This window comes from Trachemys scripta, chromosome 2 (genome assembly GCF_013100865.1).
Source record: "Trachemys scripta elegans isolate TJP31775 chromosome 2, CAS_Tse_1.0, whole genome shotgun sequence".
Lineage (NCBI taxonomy): Eukaryota > Metazoa > Chordata > Testudines > Emydidae > Trachemys > Trachemys scripta.
In genome coordinates, this window is record NC_048299.1 from 81,637,809 (window position 1) to 81,656,021 (window position 18,213).

General features: G+C 36.6%; 1 protein-coding gene across 40 annotated transcripts in view; it reads right to left on the bottom strand.

Moving 5' to 3' along the window:
• Positions 1–18,213, bottom strand: part of CLASP2 (cytoplasmic linker associated protein 2) — a 277,986-nt gene that overhangs the window by 48,438 nt on the left and 211,335 nt on the right. For 10 of the 40 annotated variants that reach the window (XM_034761038.1, XM_034761034.1, XM_034761040.1 and 7 more), the window contains 7 exons: positions 15,643–15,666; positions 14,925–15,169; positions 11,273–11,336; positions 8,354–8,356; positions 1,628–1,791; positions 739–817; positions 561–611 (listed from right to left, as the gene is read on the bottom strand). In XM_034761038.1, coding sequence (XP_034616929.1) covers positions 561–611; positions 739–817; positions 1,628–1,791; positions 8,354–8,356; positions 11,273–11,336; positions 14,925–15,169; positions 15,643–15,666 — 630 coding nt within the window. The remainder of the gene's footprint in view (positions 1–560; positions 612–738; positions 818–1,627; positions 1,792–8,353; positions 8,357–11,272; positions 11,337–14,924; positions 15,170–15,642; positions 15,667–18,213) is intronic. The other 30 variants (XM_034761043.1, XM_034761076.1, XM_034761050.1 and 27 more) reach the window with 7 other exon arrangements.

Consider the following 18,213-nt stretch of genomic DNA (forward strand, 5'->3'; position numbering starts at 1 on the left):
TTAATTTTAGGTTGTACAACTTTTTTTATGTCAGCATATTCTTAAGCTGTGAAAATGCGTGCATATATAATGCAACACATTACTTTTAGAAAAGCTTAAATAAAATAACGCACTGAACATAAAAGTAATATGTTTTTGAATGAAAATTTAGGGTACATGTGTTAATATTAACATTATTTAAATTTTAAATATGCCCATAACCTACAAGATGAAAGTAGTTTAGGGAAAAACCTTCATTGTCAGAACTACATCCAGAAAAGAATATTGGGAAATCACAAACATAAAATGAGAAAAGACTTGATAGAGTGAGTTTGCATAACCAGCTTGGTGTTAGGCGGCCATATTTTTGTTGCTTCTGTATTCACTGGTGTGTGGTCTTATCAGGTCTGTTTTTGCAAAAAATGCTCTGACAGTAGTATATCACTTGAAGTTGAATATCTGCATGCTTAAAGTTTCTTGCAAAGGTTAGTAGCCATAGACGGATGCATACAAATAAAAATTATCAAACACTGTAAAGTTTTTACATAGGGTTAAAAAAGGCAATAATGCAGACAAAAAACCTTGGAGCTCCAAAAAGAGCGAAGCTGGTCCTGCAGCGCTGGCTTGACTGTCTGAAAGTTTATAAAAACAAAATCCACCAAGTGAAAACCTTTTTTTGCAATACAAATCCAAAGAGTAAGAGAAACAAATTTCTATCAACAAATATTTCATTTGCAATTTAGACTTGTAAATTTTTACCTTCAAGCTGGGCGTCTGGGTCTGGTCAACAGTGAATCTCATTAAAATACTGAATTGGAGATCATTTGGAAAAGATTCCCTGAAAAATAAAGAAAATCAGGCAAAACACATTACTTGCATAGGGCATGCATTTAATAACTATATAGGTGATCGCTCTAACTTAAAGGCTCTCTCTATAAACTAATCAAATATTCATCTACCTTTCAAACTACAATATATGCCTACTTGTTTTAATCTCTGGGTAGATATGCTATATCATACTTTCAGAAACATCCAGCTAATGTAGAAAGAACATATATATAAAGATCTTACTACTTTCAAGCAATTATATGTGCTAACATGTAAGAAACACTCTCTCAACAGTAAAAAGAACGAGGAGTACTTTTGGCACCTTAGAGACTAACACATTTATTTAAGCGTAAACTTTCATGGGCTAAAACCCACTTCATCAGATGCATGCAGTTCCACTGTATGCATCCGATGAAGTGGGTTTTAGCCCACGAAAGCTTATGTTTAAATAAACGTGTTAGTCTCTAAGGTGCCACAAGTACTCCTCGTTCTTTTTACTGATACAGACTAACACAGTTACCACTCTGAAATCTCTCAACGGTATCTGATTTATTAAATCCAATCCTGCTAGGATGTGCATTTCATAATCTAGAAAACAGATTCTGTATTCATCTTTCAACGTTAAGCATTCAAAATAGCAGGGATGATTTGAATTCCTTAAATTAGCTGGTATTTAGAAAACCACTACTATTACATTTTAAAGCCATCCACAGGTTCTGTTTTGGGGACAATATCCTTACAGTACAGTGAGAGAGAAATGTGGGAATATACTCTGGTGCCAATCAAAATTGCGCACACATTTTTGTCAGCAATGTATTACCTTGTGACATCAAGTGCCTTTTGAACTTTTGCTTGCACAGACCCAAGCAAATCAGCACCCATTTTCTTCAACAGCTGTGTCAACAACACAAACAGCCAATCCTGTAGATCTTCTTTATGGACCTGGATGAAGTCGACCAAGGTCTCCAAAAACATGCTGAACACCTAAAGGAGGCAGAGAAGGGAAAAAGAGAGAGGGGTGGGGGGGAAGAAAAGGAAACGACATTGACCTGTGTTGAACTCACAAATGATGAAGAAAGCAGTAGGGGAATCAAAGGCAGACAGAGGCAGTGATTTGCAGCCAAGCAGGAAAACAATCTGTCTTGCTTTTCATTGGTCTCCGTGATACAAGAGAATATTGCTATTCAACTTCAGCTGAAGTTTGACAATTAGCTATTCCATGCAGTATCATTGGGTAAAGAAATGTTTACTGTGATGGCTGGCACAACTTTATTTATTTTTTAAATTTAAACTTCTTTCCACTTCAAGCTTTATGTAATTAAGTCAGTTCTACGTAGACAATAAAATTGGCTTATCTTTTTTAAAAAAAGCAAAGAGGCCACAGAAAGCTTAATTAAAATATGAGCTGTGGAGATCTGCATCAAGAGAATGCTTGTTACTTTCCATAGAAGATTTGGAGAATGGAACAGGCTTCTCTGTTCTTGCAGCATTCTGAAACAAATTATTCAGAGGAAAAGTCCTCCTAGCAGAGGAAAAACTACAGTATATTTCTGATTAGGATGTCCTTTGGAAATATATGGAATATTAATCTTTCTAAAAACATATTAGCTACTATTTACGACATTTTGGAAGAGTGGTGTTCGGAAGCAAATATTCAGGAAAATGATCTATAAGTACATTTATGCTGCATAGCGCCTCCCACCCCCGTGGCAGTGATTCTCAGAGCCCTGGTCAACTGACTTGGGCTCGTGGGGCTCCCTCTCTGAGTCTAAAAATAGCAGCATAGACGTTCCTGCTTGGGCTGGAGCCTGGTCTCTGAAACTCAGCCAGGATCTCAGAGCCTGGGCTCCAGACCGAATGGGAACATCGACACTATTTTTAGCCCCATTAGCCCAAGACCTATGAGCCGTAAGTCAGTTGACCCGGGCTAAGAAGAATTGCTGCTGCATTTTTTTTCCGGTGTAGATGTACCCTATGTGAACTTGTATATTGCAAACTGTGCCAAATGTGTAAGTGTGAATGACTTTTTTTTTTTAAACACAAATTTCAAAACTTATAGTACAACCTTAAGATCAAGAAATATTTTAGGGTTTGGGTTTTTTTTTTTTTTTTTTTTTTAAAGTGTATGTATATATAAAATTTACCACTAGGTGGCATTTTTTTTTCTTTTTTTTCTTTTTAGGACCTTTCACTAACTTTTGGATTTACATGTGCTTATGCGGGAGTGGAACATACATGTTCTAGATATACAATTTCAAATGTATTCTACTAGAATTCCAGCCTAATCTAGGCCATAACACACACTGCTGCATAAGTGCACGCATGAGAGTTTTCACTATAATTACTTTTTAACACCGATGTCATACGGTCATTAAGATAAATATACCCAATACATTAAAGGTGCAAATCCATATGCTTAGTTTACAAGTGTCCGTTATTAGGTATTTGAGGCTGGCACTTGATTAATAGGCACTGGATGTCAAATATACATTCAAAATTCTCCGAGGATCCTAGAGACACCAAACAGTATAATCTTCAGGGCTACTTTAAATATTTTAAGTATTAAAAACCATCTTCCTGTCCCAAATAGGTAAAAAGTTCCTCAAGAAAAAACATTTTCTTTCCACTCTAAAATGAAATACTGTAGGGTATATTCTCCTCCCTTCCATCTATTGTCCTTGATGTTTCTCTCGTTGGGTGAAGGCTGAACATTACTCCAGTGCTGCTCCTGGTTGAGGCGGGGGGGTTACTCAAGAACCACATTAGAGGTCTCCACAACCAGCATGCCTACCCACCGATAATTCAAGGGCACAGAAAGCAAGGGAAAAAAAAGAAAAAAAGCTATCATGCTCAGGACTAACCCCGATTCCACATAAGCAATAGCACACAGATTGCTGTGTAGGCCATTTTAAATGTGTTGTGCAGAATTATTATATCTGTACATACAAATCTCCAAACAGTAGCATTGGAAAGTCAAATGATCAAATTATGTCAATTAATCTGCCTGAGTTGCTTACAGTTATACGTGAACTGGACTTGTAACAGGGCTTTCCAAGTGCCTTTTCTTTCTCCCAGGAAACTCCATTAGGCTTGGCTGAGATATCAACTGTTAAAATATCACTATTTCTCTGCTGTCACTTGCATTCTTCAGGAATATTTTGCAACATGTCAAAATAACAGAACAGGAGCATTCAAAAGAGCTGGACCCATGCTGCCACCGCAGCAGCACACACATCCCTGGGAATACCTGGGAGCTGTCAAAATAGCTGTAGCGGGAAAAAGGGTGGGAGGGCCAAGCTGGTCTCCCCCAGGCCCAACACAGAGCTCCAGTTGCCCATCTTTACTTTTTTCCTCTTTAAACACAAAACAACAACAAACCTAGAAAATTACCTTAAAAAAATTATTTTAAAGAGTGTTACTTTAATTGTAAAGTTGAGCACTCAAAAGTTAGGAAATGTCATATTTAACATCACCTGGGGAATTCTGCTCCCTGTACATATACATTATAGTACAGGATAAAATTGTAATTAATTTGAAATTTTGAACATCCATAGTACTTAAGTTTCTACATGGACTTATAAAACTCTAGAAAATGGGACTTGGGTGCTTTTGAACATTTTATCCACAGTCCTTAATTACGTGATCCCATTTTTTTTTTTTTTTTTGCAGGACCCCTGCTTCAGTGCACAGGATGGATGCCCCAGGAGGACAAATTAAGGGTTTATGGTTAATCTTACATCAGACATTTCCTAACTTTTGAGCGTTTAACTTTGGAATCTAAATAACACGCTTAAAGTCGCTTTTCTGTTTGTAAATCAATCAATCAATCAATCAAGGGGATGTGCAACATGGCTGAATTAAGATTGCTCTCACAGCTGTAATTTTTGGAATTACCTGATTTCTGAATGTTTGTTTCTCAAACTTAACCGTATGTTAACACCACCTTTTTATTGTTTTGCATTGTACAAGCCAAATTAATTAGTCTACACCAGCTTCCATTGGTCTCAGAAAATGGTTGAACAGCAAGGAATCCACAACTTTTTATTTTTTTGCTAGGGCAAACACAGCCAACCCCTAAGACGTGTGTTGAAGTTGCAGACCAGGCATTAAACACGGTGATTTGGGCATGTATTGATTTGGTGCATTCCCACTACAGCCAGGGGACTAATAAAGAGCACAGCACAGATTAAAATTATTGTTCCCTAAAGGAGGGAGTGCCTTTCCTCATTGCCACACGAAACTGCTGATGTTAAGAATTTAGCAAGATTGAAAAAAGGAATAGATACTGGACATTGCTACAGACAGCAAGATATCTGGAGTGGTCGTAGTTAATGATAAATTATAGAAGGGATATTAAATATCATTTTTCAGGGCCTGAGCCAGTATCTATAGCTCAGTGGTTTGAGCATTGGCCTGCTAAACCCAGGGTTGTGAGTTCAATCCTTGAGGGGGCCACTTAGGGATCTGGGGCAGTACTTGGTCCTGCTAGTGAAGGCAGCGGGCTGGACTCGATGACCTTTCAAGGTCCCTTCCAGTTCTAGGAGATAGGATATCTCCACTAATTTAATTTAATTTAAAAGGATGAGACCTAATGTTGGAGAAGGATTACCACACATCTGCTCACTGCAAGGTTCTTTTACCTTCCTCTGAAGCCCACTGATCACCCTCATAGAAAGGTTACTGGAATAGGTGGACCTCAGGTCTAATGCAGTATGGCAATTCTTATGTCCTTTCCAAGGGGATGCATTTTCCTCTTGCTGTCATGGCCCTTCATGATGAAGAGAGGTGAAATTTGCCTCTTCTTTTACCAATGGAGAATTCATCTAGCCCAATTTATTAAATGTGAGGGAAGGGGAAAACTGCTAATGTCATGCTTGAGAATTAAATGTACAAAAGAAGGACTTTATGAAGTTATGGTTTCCACAGCAACTATAAATCTGACACCAGCACATATTTAATATTTTGTACTGCTGTGTACACATCTATACCATTAAATACATGCAGTATGATAGAGTTAGAATTGCTGGGAAAATTACAGCTTTCAATTTCTTGGCTTTTGTACATTTTCAGTTCTCAACCATGATGTTACATTAAGTGTTGTGTCTGAGTTTCCTTCCTTTAAAAAAAATAAATAAATCAAAAAGCTCGGTTGGGGGGAAAAAAACTCAAAGAAAAACGTGACTGATCTTTTGTGAAGCAAAATCCATGGCGTACAGTGCACGTGAATTATCAAGTTCAGTTATTCTGAAGTTGGAGAAATAATGTAAAGATAGTCACAAAATTATTTGCTGTCTTACTACTTGTGAGTACATATGTACACACAATTAAGTTTAAAATCAAGCACATTGTTACATCAAATGTACTTTCATAAGGACAAGATGTATATTTCAGTTTGTTGGACGTCATAGAAAAGTAAGAAATTCACTTTATAAGGGACTACTGGAAAAACGTCAACATTACTGTTTTATTGGTAGATACCTCTTTTGTACCAGTTAGCAAATGAATTAAATTTAGATTTTCAATTACATACTATAATACTGTCACTGGGTACGCTGGCTCTTTAAGAGGATTCTGACTCAGCCTCAACTGTGCTAGGCTTAGGTTACCTCCCCTAAGAGCAGGGCCGGCTCCAGGCACCAGCTCAGCAAACAGGTGCTTGGGGTGGCCAAGGGGAAGGGGCGGCACGTCGGGCTCTTCGGCGGCAATTTGGCGGCAGGTCCCTTAGTTCCTCTCGGAGGGAAGGACTGGCCACCGAATTGCCGCCGAAAAAGAAAGCGGCTTGGTGGAGCTACCGCCGATCACAGCTGTCCCCCCGCAGCCACTTGGGGCGGCAAAAACCCTGGAGCCGGCCTTGCTAAGAGAAAGATATAAGAGGTCACTAGGTTTTCTGGGGAATATCAGGGCAGCCTGAATTCAGTCGGAGAGTATGGAGGAAAAAAAAGCTTGCTGGAGAGGTGACAACTCTTCAGAGCTCCCAGGCAAAAGGCCTGAAAGAGAGAACTGCAAGAACAGTACCAACTTGTTGAGGGACAAGCGTCAGCTGAGGGACCTGCAGGGAGAAAGGTATGTAAAGGTCTGTTAGGAAGAGGAAGCCCTGATAAAGGACAGGAAGAACTTTTAGCCAAGATGGAGGGTTATGTGGATGTCAAAGACCATTATAAACTGAATGGACTAAATGAATCCAGGAAAGAGGGCTGGAAGGTTGTGTGTATTATTTTATGGTACTAAGCCACACCCAGAAGAGGAAGCAGTACTGTGAAAACATGAGATACGGTGTTTTGTTTGGCACATGACAGAAGGGAAAACTGAGGCAGGTGGAGGACCGAAGCCAGACTTCTCTAGACAAAGGCTTTTAACTATGTCGAATTTCAAAGGCCTACAGCAAACAATGAGCTTCTTAACAAAAAGGTCACAAGAATCTATCATAATGAGAAGTTTAACGCAAATTAAATATAGCGATTGCTACCAGCTCTCCCTATATAATAGTATTTGTTAATAATGATAATATTCTAATATTTATATTTAACAATGCAAGCAGGTATATGAAATACAACATATACACGGCACAGACAAATACTACGGGAAACCTTAACTTCTGAGTGCTTGATGTTCCATCATAACAATTAATTGTGGATTTTTTTTGGTGGTTTTTAAAGATTAAGAAATTGAGCCAGGAGCTTACAAACTCTGCTTTCTTTGTCATGGGAGCTCATAAATTTCTTGATCTGGCGTTATTTGGTTTGGTGCCTCTTATACTGAAATCTGCAGGCTGAATAAGCTGGTTAAACATTCATAGAGCACTTCAGATTTCCCAAAATAAAAGTTCATATTAAATTAAATTATCTTCAACCCTTGTCTTGTCTAAGTCTCAATTAATGCCTACAAAACAAAACAAGTTTGACATTTTGTTTCTAATTTCAGCTGTGTCTATTTATGTCTGGGAATAACACAAAAATGGTTAAAGTGATTTTGCTCAAATTTAAAAAAAAACAGAACACCCCCACTTCTGTGTCCCCAAAAAAACACAAAACAAAAAACCCAGACACCTCCTGAATCTGAGACAAAGCATGGACAATTTGTTTGATAAATGTATATGAGTATCAAAACAAAAGAGTGAGATTAGAATGGAAGCTGGAATTCAAACTTTATTTATAGGGGGAACAATCCATACGTGCTATAGTTTCTCTAGATACAGTCTTTGTTTTCATGATTCAATTTTAAATTCTGAAATCAGTCATCTTAATCACATTTTGATAGTGGAGAAATAAACAGATATAAAAGTACTATAATTGAGATCTTTCTTTAAAATGAATTAAGTTTCAGATGCGCCAATCACCACAATATAGAACAGGAGTGCATAACCAAATAAGGTCAGTTAATTAGTAGAAAAACACATCTCAAAACATTACCACGCGTAATTCTATATGAATTGCGAAAGGCTTGACACTGCATGAACTCTTTGGGGGAGGAAAAAAATAGAGAAAAAGCGTTAATTTCACAATCATGCAATAAGGTTAGATTTCCAGCAAATATTGATCCAACTTACTCTCTAAAGAGAGTTCCAACACAGGGGACAGCATGCAAAAAGAAAAAAGGGGAAAAAAGATAAAAACACACAAATTAGTTTCCATCAATGCAAAGTTCCTGTATGGAAGAAAAAACACAAAAAATAAAAAGGTATTTCAAAACCTGTACAGTAAATTTAAAATGATGTTTCTAACTGTTCTTAGAATAGTTTGGAAATAAACAGTTGGTTTGCTCCTGTTTATTTTTTCCCTTAAAACCAATTTTTTTTCCAGAAGGACACAACTACACGACTTTTTCCCTATGCAATTCCTTGTACTTGGTTAAAGATGTACTGGAATACATTAAAAAAATATTAGACATTCACACTTTACATATTGTAGTTATAATTCCTGTAGAAGCTGGGAGAAAAACTCTTAGAAAAGATTTTATATGGTCACCTCACATATAAATATAAACAACCTAATTGTTAATTAACTCTTTGATGCTTAAAGTTGGGGTATCCTGCTGTGGAATGCGCTGCTGGACAATTAATGGTTGGGAATATCCAGTGGTGGCAACACAGTCAGTGATTGGAACTAGGGGTTAATTGTAAATATTTTTAAAAGTCACTACTGTACAGTCACAAACTTTGGTTTAGATATAAAATGGATGATACCTCAATTTACAAAACAAAACAGGTGTTATATCAATGTGTCCAGTAAACACGAAAAGAAGAGATATTATTATATACATATGGAATGTGATAATTCTTTATGATATCTGTCTATTTTAAAGTAATCTTCATTCCAAAAAAGATGTCATGCATGCTTATAATGTCACTTCTGTTTTTTTGTACACTCTTGTCATGAAATAATTTAAATGCTATATTTGGCATATACAATTTCAAGCTGGAATACTTTTAGTTTTGCATATTTTGCAAAGGAAAATAAGTTTTTAGTATAAAGAAAATTTTCACACAGTAGTTCTTTGATATAGGAACTGATGTAATGTTTGTAAGACAGCAGCCAAACTCCTATTAACTAGCGTCCAAGTCAAATAGTGACAAAAATCAACAATTCGCCATTTCATCAACATTGGTATATTTATGGAGTTTTACATAAATGTTCTAGAGAGCGATATTGCTAAAAGAATACTGTATATGCATGACCAATCAAAATAATGCAGTAGTTTATACAAGATGCTCATCTCATACATTTATCACTTTGTTTCAGCAGAACCCACCACCATTATTGATCTCCTGGAATTCTATATTTTTCAGTACTCTTTTTGTGTGTATGGGGTCATTCTCTCTTCCTTCCCTCTTCTGGATGTTCACTTGATCTCCCTGGGGCATGTCTTCTTCAACTTTTCCCTTTGCCACTGCTTCCTCCTCTCTTGACTTCCTATGATCCTCAAGGCCTTTACCCTTCAGGTTCAGGCCTCTGTTCTCACGTGTACCCCAAAACTCCCAAATTTCTAATCTTGCCATAGGTGACTATTACTCTGCCTTATCCATAAAAAGGGCAAACGTCAGGCAAACTGACAAGTTAATTTGGTGTTTACTGTTACTTTAAATTTGTCAGGGTTTCAGTACAGTTAAGATATCACCAAGTTCTGAAGGTTTATCAAGTGTACATTAACATTTTGATAGGCATTTTTCAGTATTCTATTAGCAGCAGCCATCAGTTGTGACACTTATAGTAGAGTTGTAAAATACTGAAATGATTAACTACTTAGTTTTGCTGTGAAACTTTATGAGTGTTTTTGCTATCACTTAATCAATACTGATAGATGGATAGAAACTAGCATATGCTGTACATCTCAGACAAAATGAGTACCTATTACTTTCAATACACAGAATACCTACAATTCAAGATAAGCCCTAAATTATAAATAAACATGAAGTTTTAAAAATGTTTTATATTTATTTTCATATCAGCATCTGTACTGCTGTGCCAAGTTGTCTGAGATGTTTCACTTTAAGTTCGTTAATGGAGCATTAAATAAGGCACAATGGTCCACCCACTTGAGAGAGAGAGAGAGAAGGCAAACAACCAAAACTGAAAATATAACCCAAAAGTGGAGATTCAGTAAAATAAGTGAATTAAAATTGCTCTTAGAATCCCAAAAGAATATTGTATTTGTTATAATGTCATCCTGATTTATGAGGCACTGATCCATATTTGCCTTGTAAAAAGTCATGTAATGTGAACAAAACATGATACTGTTTTATTACTGATAGCAATATATTCTTTACCTTTATTTTACTACATATTAATGATCAAAAAAAAAAGAATTAAATCTGTAGAGCCCTAATTTCCAACCAATCATTTATCTATGAGAATAAAGGAAGACACACACAATCCATTATCACTCAAAAACATATACCCTAGAAAGCATCTGAAGTATATACTTGGGGTTGCTAATCAGCCTCATTTTGTACAATTTAACTGTAATATTTCTTGAATCAGATAAACTCAATATATTCCTGATTGAGAATCACTTTTCATTTTACCTTTGCAACAAATACTACGAGCTTACCAGAATATTTCAGAATGTTGAACACTCCAAATGTTGAATAAATTTCTATTTAGGTACAATAAAGTATTTACTTTATCTCAATTATCCTGTATCAGTAAAAGAAAAAGTTTCAAATCTCTAATTAAGTGGATCAAAATGCCAGTTTCCTTACATTCTATCAATTAACTCAATCAGTGAAAATTAAGAACACATACCTATGCCTCACCACCTGTTTGCAAAGAGCTCCTAAATAACTCAGATGACCACCTCTCACAATTCAATGCTTATAATACACCTTTATGGCAAATACTTTAAGTGTGCAAATGAATACTTACTAATATCATTTACAGAAATTGTTCTGTAGTATTAATCTACAATATTTCAATGTGCTGACTACAAGTAAACAAAGGAATATCAACAGAAAAAAAAAAAAACATACCTTGCTATGAGGGTCAGCAAACATCCTTGTGAAGATTTCACACAATCTTTTCAATTCAACGCGACTGTTAAAATGACGTAACAATTAATTAGTCAACTATGGGCTACTGTAAGGAATTATTTTAAAAGGTCACAGACTGGATACTTCAAGTCCAAAGTTCAGGTTAAGAGGTTTTGAAAAACACCTTTTCAATAGAAATATTTTCATTTTTGCTTAAAATCTAATTTGAAGTTTAACTTCAATTTAAACATTCGTATGCACTATTTGCAACCCAAATAACATAACAATGATACTAGTACAGAACAACCAGTGAAATTGACTACAAGCCAAAGTGAAAGTGGTAGCTATTAAACATCTTAAATAAAATTAATTTTAAAATTTTCAGTTTTAATAATTATTGTTAATACAGATAAAATTTATTTTTAAATATGACTTAATCCAATAATGTCCCTTAATCCAATAATGTCCCACTTACTAAACGTTATGGAACCAAAACATTGTTTACATTTCCACTTATGACTGCAATATGAAACAGGGTATATTTAGAGACATTCTTAGTCTTTAGGGATATGTCTACAAAGCAGCTAAGAAGGTGCTTCCCAATGCCAGTAGACAGACATGCGCTAGTTCTGCTTGAGCTAGCATGCTAAAAATAGCAGTGTAGCCATGAAAGCAATTGGTGGAGGCTCAGGCGCCATTCTACATACCCAGAGGGACAGGCGGGATTGTACTGTACTCAAGCGGCGAGTCCAAGCCATTGTCTGGCCCGCTGTGCCACACTCCTATTTTTAGTGCACTAGCTTGAGCAGAGCTAGCATATGTCTGTCTACCTGTGCTGGGAAGCACCCTCTCAGCAGATGAGTAGATATACCCCAGGAGTATCAAATAGTTTCTGTTGAACACAGGATTGCACCTCCAGTTGACACCAATTAGGACTCCACAGATTAGGAATTTTTCTGTCTTGAGGAGCTCTTGGTTTAAATTTTGTCTCTAATGCTATTAAATAAGGACTTCTATCACTGTTTATTATTTCTTTAATTTCACCAATAATTTCAACACTGTACAAGGTTCCCAGTAAAAATTATGTTAAACTAGAACATATAACAGTAACTTAAAGACAAAAATATTATAGGGATGTTGTAATTATCCCCCAAATAAGTATTACAAACCCAGGGAATTAAGAGTTAAGAGTAAATTTAAAAGAAATTCAAACATGTTAAGGTATGGGAATGCTGTTAAGTAAACAAAAAAACCTTAACTTTGTTTTGTAAAGATATCATGGTGATGACTAACAATTGTGAACAGTGCACTACAGTCCTAGATTAAACTAAACTGATTTTTAAAGACATTGATAATTTTTTTAAAATGCTTCCCTCATGGTGTCATTACAAGGAAGAGATAAGGTTGTTTGGGTGCCTTAACTGTGTATTTACATATTTTAACATGTTTGGATTTCTTTTAAATTTAATCTTAAATCTGAATTTCTTAAGTTTCTACTGCTTGTTTTTTGGGATACTTACATGTAATATTTTTACTTACATTACTAATATGCAGTCAAACTTAACTACAGTTTAATCTAAGTTCTTATCTATGATTCACTTTTTAAAAAACTTTCATATTTGCACACTAAACAAAAAATCCCATGAGTAGTGTTAATCATGTTGATCTGAAGATCTGCAGCATAACCCCAAGATCTGTATTTTATTTCAGCTTTTCATACCAGATTAACCAGCATACTCTGGATGCTTTACTCACTTTGGAGGAGCACAAAACAGAGAGAACATACATACCCGCTTTTCCATCCCTCCTGCCCCGTCCCAGTTTTCCCCTTTCTCCTAGATTCCAGATTCCCATGCACATCGCCCCTCAATACTTCCCCTCCTGCTCTCCTTGTTGAGTAAATCTGGTACAAGGGTATTTTTAAAAATATATATTTTTTAAGACTATCACTTTTGCCATTATTTTTAATAACTGAGCATTTCTTCCTTAACAGGAGCTAAAGAAATAGTGTTCTTCTACAAATAATTTCATCAAGATATGCCCTTTTCAAAATGGCTTCTATTGTCCTCAATGAAACAAAGGCCACAGCTGTCCTAAGCTGCCCTTTCAAAGTAACCACTAGCTCCCTGAAAATAGCATAGTGTAGGCCTAGCCTGACATAAGTAACTTGCCTCATTTCTTAGTGGGCATGATTGGGAAGGTGAATGAAAAGTTAAGTTGTAAACAGGGGCTTGACATGCGGTATGCTGGAGTCAGGATGTCTGTACTAGCTAAAATAAGCAGCAACATCCTAATGCTAGCGACAATGGACAAGATAAACCTGGAATGTGAAGATCATGTTCTGCATGAAAAGCACATGGACAGAACATGCTGCACAGCAACTGGTTCCTGCAAAATAACCAAGCCAATCCAAAAATGTGTGATGTAATGTATAGCAAATGCAATGTAACGTGTAAATGTATATAAAAGAAGAGGTTTTCTGTGTCACTCTGGATGCACAAAGAAGAACAGGAGTACTTGTGGCACCTTAGAGACTAACAAATTTGTTAGTCTCTAAGGTGCCACAAGTACTCCTGTTCTTCTTTTTGCGGATACAGACTAACACGGCTGTTACTCTGGATGCACAGTACGCCCTAAATCCAACCCCTACGTTTGATTCTGATCAACTCAGCATAGCTTTGCTGTATGCCAAATACAGGAACCCGAGTAATGAAATCTGGAGTCAAACTGAGTGATTTGGATCCCAGAGAACTGGATGAAGTGTTCTCCCAGATCTGGACAAGGTGTTCTGGATAAGCTAAGTGAAAACACTTTCAGAGGGAATCCCAACACATAAGAATCCTCACTCTTCTATGAAGGTAGCTTGGCTTAACTCCCCGTTCTGAGCAATGGGAGACGGTGGTTATTTCCAGAATTTCAGCTCTCGATAGTTTAAGAGTATTGGGATGACGGACAAGGATCTCTGGCACTTATTGTAGGGGTAAAAGTGTTTAAGCATGTTTCCTTCCTGGTTTGAGGCCAGTTTTTGCAGTTTCTTCTGAGTCTCCAAGTAGCTTGTCCTCCTTCTTGCTAAAAGAATTTGTCACTGGTGAATTTTTCACAGTTCATAGTGTTTGAGCTGTGTGAATCTAATATCCAGATCTACAGTCACAGGTTCCTCCAGGATACGTAAATGCAAGACATGGACCTTGCTCTGGGCATTCACAGAGGTGTATGCCAGGAAAGTAGCAGCTAAGGAAATCTTACTTTGGATAAAGTCTACAATTTCAGCAAGTAAAAACTTTAGGTTTTTAAGCTGTGTTTCTGAAAAATTGTCCCAAGAAAGCAGGAAATGAGATACTATTTTTTACCTGGTCATAAGTGATGCACTTAATCTTATAAATATAACACGTACCAAGAAACTGATTATCATCATTTTTGTGCATTTACAGGATAATGCAAAGAGATCTCACAGAAACACAGCAATCTGCATTATTTATTCAGAAGAATATACTACTTTGCTTATTTCACTATTTTGAAACTCCAATTCTACCTGTAATACAATGAAGGCTACATCTACACATAAAGCTACTGGAAAAATAAGCCTCAGCTGCAAAACAGTGCCTCCTCCCCTTCAAGGAAAACTGTTCTTGTGTAAGAGACATTTTCTTACCTTAAAGTCCTCTGATTTTTTAATAAATTCTGTAGACCTAGAAGACCTTCTTTTCTTTCTGACCAGTTGGAGCTAGCACAGCGATTGAGGACCTCTGCCACATCTTCTGTCTGCCGCATATATGTAGGTATACTGCCATTGCGAGAGCTGTACGATCTTTCTGAACAGGCACTGGATGCATCACTGTTGGCATCATCATCAGAGTACATTCCATACGACTCGTACCTCCTTCGTACAGGCTTTTTCTATCACATACAGACTCCCAGATTAGCAATGATCACAAAGAGGTGTCAAACTTTGTATTTGCACATTTCTATACAAAGGCTAGCACCTTCACTGATCACCTGCACTGACATTATGGCTCCAATTCCATTGTTCAACAAGTCATGCAACATTAATATCTTAAAGCCAGATTGATTATATTGAATTCTAAAAGTAAAAATGAAGCATATAGCACATGACAGGTTATCCACCTAATCAATTTTCTTCTGCATAAGTTTTACTTGTGAAAAATACAAATATTTATCATAATAGAGGGAGAACAGAGATACTGAAATTTAGTCATTTCATTCAACCTTACACAACTTCAAACTAACAATATCAAGTTTAAAATGACATTTTCTATTACTTCTTTATGTTTAGTTTTGTACAATCTTAGTACATACTATATTAAAATGTTAAACTATCAGAAGTAAGGGGAAAACAGTGATTTCTATACCTTAGTCCGTATGTCTCCTAAGAGCTGATAGCAGTAAATTATTAAAGAGAAATAGAGAAATTGAGAACATTGAGGATAATTGCCACGTACTAGTACTATAACCAATTTTCATTATGGTATCACCTGTCACTAGAAACAACAGTGGTTTTTTTTTTATAAACTATATTAAGACAATGGCTATTAACATGCAACTTTATTTATTCTTTGCCCTCACGATCTCGGATATAAAATATGTAACACTGCCATATCATGCATTACCAATAAGAAATTTTACCGTCTATACTTTTCCAGAAAAATACATCATAATGTAATTTATTAGGTCTTCACAAACTAAGATAAGACACAAACTTCCCAGTTTAAAACTTTCTGGCTCTCTTACACAATGGCAATTCAACTTGAGGACCCTGTTATGTACAGTCAACTATCTCAGAACCAACCAAACAAATGTTCCTGGTTTTGGAATTTTTTGTCAAAATGTTTTTCCCCTTTTTCTATTGTGGAAGTTTTCTGACAGCTCTGCTCTCAGCATCTGGAACCTTCCACCCAACTGTGGAATTACAAAGAGTCCCTATAGAAGCAAATTACTAGAATTCCGTATAAGAATTAATTTTAAAATACAAAAAACAAAAACAAAAAACAACCAACATCCTCTCCCGCCTCAAAAAAAACATGAAACCCAAACAGGCCAAAGGATTAAGAAAAAACAGACTTATCACCCTAGAGGGGAAAAAAACACATCCCTGCAAAAGAAACCCCCTATCCAAACTCTGAATCAGAGGTGTGTAGTGAGAATCCTGTTTGATTATATAGTCAAAGAAGCAGAAGTATAAGTGAATACTTTCCCCTTCATTAACATTACAATTTGCACGGAATTCTCACTCTTCAATGCTGAATAACTTGAGGGATGCTCTTAAAACAAACAGCACTGCAACAGTGTAACAAGTAGGCCTATGCTTAACTGTATGTGGAATTCTTTCACAACCTTCAGAAGGAATCCAGAATGTGCTCATAGCACCACATTATCAATGTAAAACCTGATTTAAAGTGGATCAGTCAGAGCTTGAAGCTCTATGAATTGAGCTCTTTGCTACCAGGAAAATGAACATTCATATAAGAAATGTTAATTGGTAGAATCTGAATAGCTTGAAAGGAGCATTCATCAGTTTTGGGCAGACCACATTAATACCACAACAGGGGTGGGGGGGGGCGCTTATTAACGTGTTATTTCTAACATGTAAAGAGCCATGTGAATCAGGTGACCAAGCCCTGCAGAGACACTTCTTTAAATTCAACTGATCCATGATAGCCCAAAACAGTTGCCAAATAAACAGGACTAGAATAAATCCTTAATCCTTGACTCGCAATTAAATGGTAGTGTAGCAGTTTTGTGGGGCTGGCGGGGGGGGGGGGGGGGGGGAGAGAATTAGGTCCATTTACATTACAAATATTTTATATTTACAAATAGATGTCATGATACTGGACTTCTACCTTTTCAAGAACCTGGACAGGGATAGACTCCTGTACTGCATCAGAGCAAAATAAACTCAGAGCCAGATTCTCATCCAAATGGATAGTCACTACCAATCAGAGCAAGACTAGGGACCACCCATGCCAGGGGCTTTGACACATGACATTTCCTTCTCCAGTGGGTGGAGAGGCATTCCTTATTAGTGTGATCTTCCAGTATCAGAAGCACAAAATGGATAGTTTCTCATTCAGGTAAGCAGCCTTCTATAACCTCAGTGAGTGAAACAGTAGCAGAAGACAAAACTGAGGAAGAGACATTCGTAAACCTGACTCCCTTGAAGACACCACCCTCCCATCACACACACAGACCAACTGAATCTTAATTGTTCTTTTCCATGAAGCTGACAGAAAGTTCCTCACTATCAGAGGTACTGGACAGTTTGAGTGCAGGTAGCCAGGATTTACCCAACTGTCAGTAACACCCTGAACAGTTTTGCTTGACAGGATTTCAGCAATGGAGGAAGGGGAGAACATTTTCTTGATTTTTATCTCAGCCAAGGTACAGGCATAGGCATTTTAAAAAGCTATGATACAATTACTCTGACTCAGAGTGGTTTCTGCCAATGACACGCTAACCTATGTCCTCCAAACATTTAATCTATAAAGCACATTGACCTATGAAAGAAATGGACAGGAAAGAAACAAAGCAAGGAGTCACTTAACTGATGACTTTATGAATATAAGCAGCGTACTACAGGACAACATGCTAAATACCAACTTATGCTTGGTTCTTTGGCAAACATATGCCAGCATACTCGACTAGACACTCAGCAGTATAAAAGACAACACAAAATCAATGAATATTTGCTAATGTGAAATTAAGGCTAACAAAATACAGAAACAACAACAAAAAAGTAAAATATGCCTAGACCTGACTTGATTTAATAGAGGAAGACAGTAAAGAAAATCCCTTCAAAATATTAAATCAACATTTTAATTTTGGGTGGTTAAAAATATCAAAGAAAGGTAAATAAATGGAACTGGTTGGAAATTCACTAATGGAACTTCTATCAGAAAGCATCAATTAGTTGAAATTGAGACATC